General features: G+C 40.4%; 1 protein-coding gene across 1 annotated transcript; it reads right to left on the reverse strand.

Moving 5' to 3' along the window:
* Positions 1–476: 476 nt before the first annotated feature.
* MELLADRAFT_96341 (uncharacterized protein) lies at positions 477–3161 on the reverse strand (the record flags this gene model as incomplete). The annotated part of the gene is made up of 7 exons (XM_007407577.1): positions 477–691; positions 753–1333; positions 1416–1507; positions 1574–1752; positions 1793–1940; positions 2126–2210; positions 2293–3161. 7 exons carry the CDS (start codon positions 3159–3161, stop codon positions 477–479), a joined length of 2169 nt encoding a protein of 722 aa, XP_007407639.1.
* Between the last annotated feature and the right edge of the window lie 3013 nt (positions 3162–6174).

The raw sequence follows: 6174 nt of genomic DNA on the forward strand, positions 1-6174 counted from the left end.
AAATTGAAACACGTGTAAAATTCGAAAATACCCCCCCTTTTCTCGAATTTTACACCGGATTGTTTTTACACCGAAAGAGTCGGTGTAAAATTCTCCTACCCCTTTTTGTATTGCACATTGTTCTCTGGCAATGAACATTGTATCACTCATGACAAATCTAAATCAAAGAGGAAATGGTTTTGTTGATGATATGCAGTAATATGATTCTGATCAATATACATGTAAAAACACCACACTACAATAAATATAACAGTTGAAAAGGTGAAAATATAAACTTCAAGATCTGATACACTTTGAGTTTTTGTTATGTCATCACCACACTATAAATATATGTTTTACATTTCAATGTCCAAAATTTGAGTAGATACTCTAAAACACCACGACAAAGAACCTCTGGCTCATAAATACAATTTAGTTTTCTATCAAATCCTTCCAAAGTAAACCAAGTATACCACCAAGAGTCACTAAAGCACAACTTAACCTGATTTTTCCCACCAACCTATCGAATCTGAAAATCTGTTCTTGAAAAAGTTGTGAAGGAGATTTTGAACAGGGAAGAGGAATCGTGGCGCTCTGACTTGATCATTGATAGCCAAGTAAGTGGCTGGATGTGACTCGTTTTGTAGGGGGCTAAGTTGTACGTGAACATCGCCAGGTCTACGGATAGTGGCGAAGGTGCTATTGGAACTTCCTATATGTATAGAGATTTGTCAAAGTTTATAAGTATAAAAGGAGCAAGAGAAAGTACATACCGATTACGTAGTTATATCGTTCCAACTGTCTGAGTGCCATCTTCCGCTTTCCAATCTTCTGGACCATTGTTAAATTCACTTTGAAAGAACCGTTTCGCCAGTCTGACTCGGGACCATTGAGATCGGTATGACTCCAAGGAGGTGATAGTTTAGCATTAAAGAATTCCGGTTCGACAGGAGGAAGTAAGGCGTTGAGGCCATTTTGATCAATCAGATATTGAATCAGGCAGTCACCACATTGGACCTTTTCAAAAGCTATCCGACGGAATAATTCAACAGATGGAGTATCTGGTTTGTATTCCAGGCACTCATCTATTGAGATTTCACAAGACTTGTTGAATGATAATGCGTAGCCATCCGAAGCTGTCCAGTGGTACTCTGTCTCAAGCGGAAGAGGAATGTGAAGTTGATCTAGGGCGTCAAATACTTTGGGTACAGAACTCGAATTGGCTTTGGCAGCGGTCTTGATGACTGTCTGAGATCCTTCAATGCTGAGGTGATGTAGCATCTTGTCGTACTCTTCTTGATTTATGATTCCATCAACATTGGAGTCAGTCTTCAGCATCACAAAGGAGTACAAGCTGCGTTTGGGGAAGTACAAAAGAGGGAAAATGAGGTGAGTGTTTGTTTAAGATAGCATAAAGGCAAGTGCCCAGAACTCACAGTGACTCTCGATGTTTTTCGATCGTATACCATGCGTGAAGGTAAAATAAGTAAACCTCCGGACCGAGTGCTCGAAACTTTGCTTGATCCGTCTTTGAGATGAATGGCAAGTTCGTCAGCACAAACAGTAGCCATGAACGGCGAGTGAAACAGCTTACCTGAATGAACTCTTTCTCCCAAACTAGAGATAGTTCTCGAGATATAGGTATTGACAGCATGCGAGCATAGTGGCCAAGATAACAGCGATCTCTAGCACCGAAGCGAGCATCTAGCAACCAATTGCCTACAGAGGCACCCAGAACCGAGTTCAATCTGTTGTAAGCTTTGACGCCTGAGGCTGAAGAATGGAAAAAGCTAACGTATACAGAGACACGCACTGTATTTCAGGGCCACCCACTCTTCGCCAACCTCCTCCGGTTTGCTGTTTGAAAGCAGCCATGGATTGTGAGACGTCACAGACAATGACATTTGGATATGTAATATTGGTCCAGTGAGTATAGTCTCCAGGTCACTGGTCTCTAATTTCTGATGATTTGGTCCACAATTTACACCATCGTAAGATGATCAAAGCAAATCCCGAGCGTACGAAAGAAAGATAGATGAATGGCAATTCGCGAGCCAATGTCGTGATTTTGGAAAACAGACCACATAAAGCATGGGCTTGTCAATCTTAGGGGAACGCGTCAGGTGAGGTGAGAGGATTTGCTTACACGTAGTAGAAAGCAGTCATCGTTAGCATATAGTACGTTGTCACGCAAAACATTCAGCCTGGGGATCCGCGATTCAATAGCCAGGCTGTGGGTGATCAGAATAAGCAACAAGTATGAGCACGCACATTTTCTAATATCAGACAAACTATCGATATCGTCAACCATACCTGCTAAAGCTGAGCGGCGAGTCTGCAAATTTCTCATTTTGAGCTTCTGAGTGATGAATAACTCGAATGGGCGGTTGATCGATGGTGGGGTTGGGAGTTCCATCCAAGGCAGTCTGATTTAACCAGCTAGGTACGCTTCCCCAACGATTGGAGCTTTCCGAAGGTTGTGAAGGGCCGATATCAACCTCTGCAAGCCGAAGATCGGCACTCGAAAAGTCGACCGTAAAGATATTGAAGGTTCGAATGGATTTCAAGGTTCCTAGTGCACTTCTGAGTGAATAACGGAGTTCGTCATGATCAGCAAAATGAGTTGCATCAGTCCCAACTTGGAAGACCGTCTCCTTCTCTTTGGTTGAAGCGCTTGCGGATCGGTTTGAATCGCGTAGCCTTTCATGAGTCTTTTGAACCTTTGAAAATACTGGATCAGACCCATTGACCCATGTCCAAACAACGTCTAAACTTGGTGATGATTGACTCGCTATCACAGCACTACGAAATTGCTCATCGGTGCATAACGTTTGTTCAGAAATCCACAAGTCCCGGCACTTCTCAGCCTGAGTCTGGTAGGAAGATAGATATGAAAAGATTTTCTGAGTGCGGGTTGATTGATGGTATTCTGGTGACGGTTTGGAAGCAGTAGGATCGACAGCTATTAACATTCGCCAATTATTATGATCAAGTGGGTTAGGATATGTGTCTGATATCTTGTAGATTGAGGATGGTTTGGGTGTAATTGATAATCCGTCACCGTTTTCATCCCTCAAGATTTCAACCAAGAAGATCCAGCAGGCAGTGAATAGTAAAGCAGCCCCAAACCAAAAACGCCAGATTTTGAATCTTCTTTGTTGATTGAAAGTAATCGAAGCCATTGATGATGGTAGGTGGATTATTAAGCTGGACTCCTGACATTTATTCGCTGACATTATATGATAAAGAGAAGGGCGATTTGGTATGCTATCTTTGTTCTTAACAGCCTTATAACCATATCGACTTTTGTTGCTCCCCATCTTGTCAAACCTGTGGGAGATGATATCTTTTTGGGCGAAGTAAAAATAGACACAAGATGTACAAGATCTCCTGAAGCAACGGTTTGGGAGTTTGAAGTCACACGGTAAGAAGTGCAATAATCCTATGAACAGATATGTATCTTACTCACAGCAAAAGATGGTCAGGTAAGACTAGATCACCAAAAGTCAAATACCAAAGGGTGGTATTGATTGCGTATAGGAAGTCAGATACGCCTCAGAGCTCGAATGCCTCATTGAGACTCTGGTGTCTGAAGGGGTTCGACTTGCACGGTCGAGAAGCATCGGTTGAAAAGGGATGAAGAGAAATGTCGATGAAGTAACTCGATGAAGAATTTCTTGTTCATCTCGCTGTTATCCACTTCCTTGGAGTAACTCCGCATCAACCCAGCCACTGTGACTAGTACCATGAAAGATGTGTCATAATATATTTTGAGGCATTAACCTATTTCTTTTCGATGATATGACATTTGATTTTGCATGATGTTATCATAGTCGAACAAATTTACAACATCTGATCAACGTCGCTAACACCCAATTATGCACTCACCAAGCTTTGCAGTCGTCAACCCTACCTAGAGACCTGTTGGACAATAGTGACATCGAATTTCAAAGGAGAGGCACTGCCAACAATGCCTCAATTCAAAATCACCTCGCGACCAGCTCTATATAATGCTATGCATTCAAGGGAGCAAATGATGAACCTCACATAATTTTGGCGCTCTCTTCACGTTCGGATTCGCCATATGAATTCCCCAAAATCCCTCATAGATCTGTCACACAGGTGCTACATTCGTTGCAGCTGCCTTTCTCCATATCGCCACTTCTGGTTGCTGAAGTCTGAACATTACTCAGGATAACCAAAAGACGATTCTTGATTGATTCTTGAGGCTGTTCCCATATGACAACAAAAACGATCGCACTCTACTTGGCAACAGATATGTGAAGGTTTATAACTGTGAACATGACTACTCCAGTGAGATTTAATTGCGGCCATCTGGCATCTTGAAGGTACAACTCCGAAGGCCAAGTGTATGTTTTTTACAATTTTTATCCTTACATCACTTAAAATGGTATTGACCTGTGAGATTCAGGTAATCAGCTTATTAGAAGCTGAGCACTGATCGAACAAAAGAGGAGGACAATCTGGTAAAGAAGGAAGATTGTCCGAATAAAATGTTTGCGTTCGATAAGAGAAAAAGCTAAAGGTAAAGAGAAAACAAAAGCTTTAAATACGAAATCAAACATTGACGTCATATCGTCTTAAGTGTCACAAGTGTATCATGTATCAAAGAAACCCTTCATGATAAGCCAGTCGATTCTTATGATCTCAATTACATCTTGTATCGTGCTGGCCAGAGTAGTCATATGCACCATTTGGAAAGAAAGTTGAAAACAAAGATGATACTCACGAGTATGCTCTATCTTCCAAAACTTCATCAAACTGCATCAATCCATCTTTTGTAAGTTCTAAAGGGTAAAAGTTTAGTAAGCCCTTCAATGACGTCAAAAAGGTAAATAAAGACATGACTTTCCCCATACCGGAAGGCCGTGTTCCAGACGGTAGAGATTCGACTTCAAAAATACAGTTGCTAGCGGCTAGAAAGCCGCGTGCCAAGAATCACAGCAGGGTCATCAGAAAAGATGAACCCGGGGAACAGAGAAGAACATAACTGCGCAATCTTAAGATTGCAATAAAATTCGGATGAATATCAAGCAGCGAGACCAGGCGAGACCGGTAAAGTTTGTGAAATATATAACTAAAATCAATGGCAGAAGCACAATAGAAACTAGATTGTACATGCTATAAAATTCTTCAAAACCTCCAAACCTGATTTCCTTGTATCAACATTCATAAACTCACAGTCACAATGATTTTACCAATTGGTTCCAATCAAGCTTTCAGAACATATTTCACACCATAGATTAAAAAAATGAACCACCAAGATTCTTTAACCTGAGATCTGAATGCTCAAAACCAATGAGCTCATACTTCAAAGATCCATTTTGTTGGGAAACATACTTCATCAACTTCTCTTATGTGAAACTAGAAGAATGGTTCAAGGATGATTTAACCAAAAAAAATAACAACACACACACTTCAACATATGAGGTTCAGAAATGACCTTTTAAAAAAAATCATAATTATTGATTAAAATGTGATATTCTTTCTGGATCAAATGTATGTAGTACTATCACAGCCATAATTATCCTTATGTGTGCTTGTTCAATGAATCACTTGATACTTGTACCAATGCAATTACTTGTAAACATCCCCCAAGGCTACAAGGATGTTTCAAAGATATCTCATGAAATAGTTGATCATACTTTTGATCATTTATCCAATGATGAAAGCCTATAACTGACATCATGCCATTGCAGGTTTGTTACTTTTTAAAGACGTGCTGTATTTGTACAAATCAAATTCTCTGTTGGGGGCAATTACATCGTCAGCACTATAGCTCAGTTGGTAGAGTGCCTGCTTATAAAATTAACACTTCTGTATGCATGTTGTCCTGGGCAGTGGAATCACTTCATTTTTACCCTAAAGCCCGCCATGGAATTTCTGACCTACAAAGACAACAGAATTAATTGTTGCTATAAAAATCATTTAGAAATCAACTTTTGGACTTTGTGAAATTCTTTGTTCTATGTGAATGAAACCATTAAGCAGTTTGAAGTTCAAGAAGATTATACCTATGAATTGCAAGTTGCACAAGAGAAAGATAAGAGCTGATGCTGCTTATTGTGCTTTATATAGTGAGTCAAGTGATCCGGGTGGTACTGGGCCACAGTTGTGCCGCATAGCTGTGGGATATTCTACAACATTGTCCAGTTGATTTGTTGGACTGATTTA

This window comes from Melampsora larici-populina (genome assembly GCF_000204055.1).
Source record: "Melampsora larici-populina 98AG31 unplaced genomic scaffold MELLAscaffold_9, whole genome shotgun sequence".
Classification (NCBI taxonomy): domain Eukaryota; kingdom Fungi; phylum Basidiomycota; class Pucciniomycetes; order Pucciniales; family Melampsoraceae; genus Melampsora; species Melampsora laricis-populina.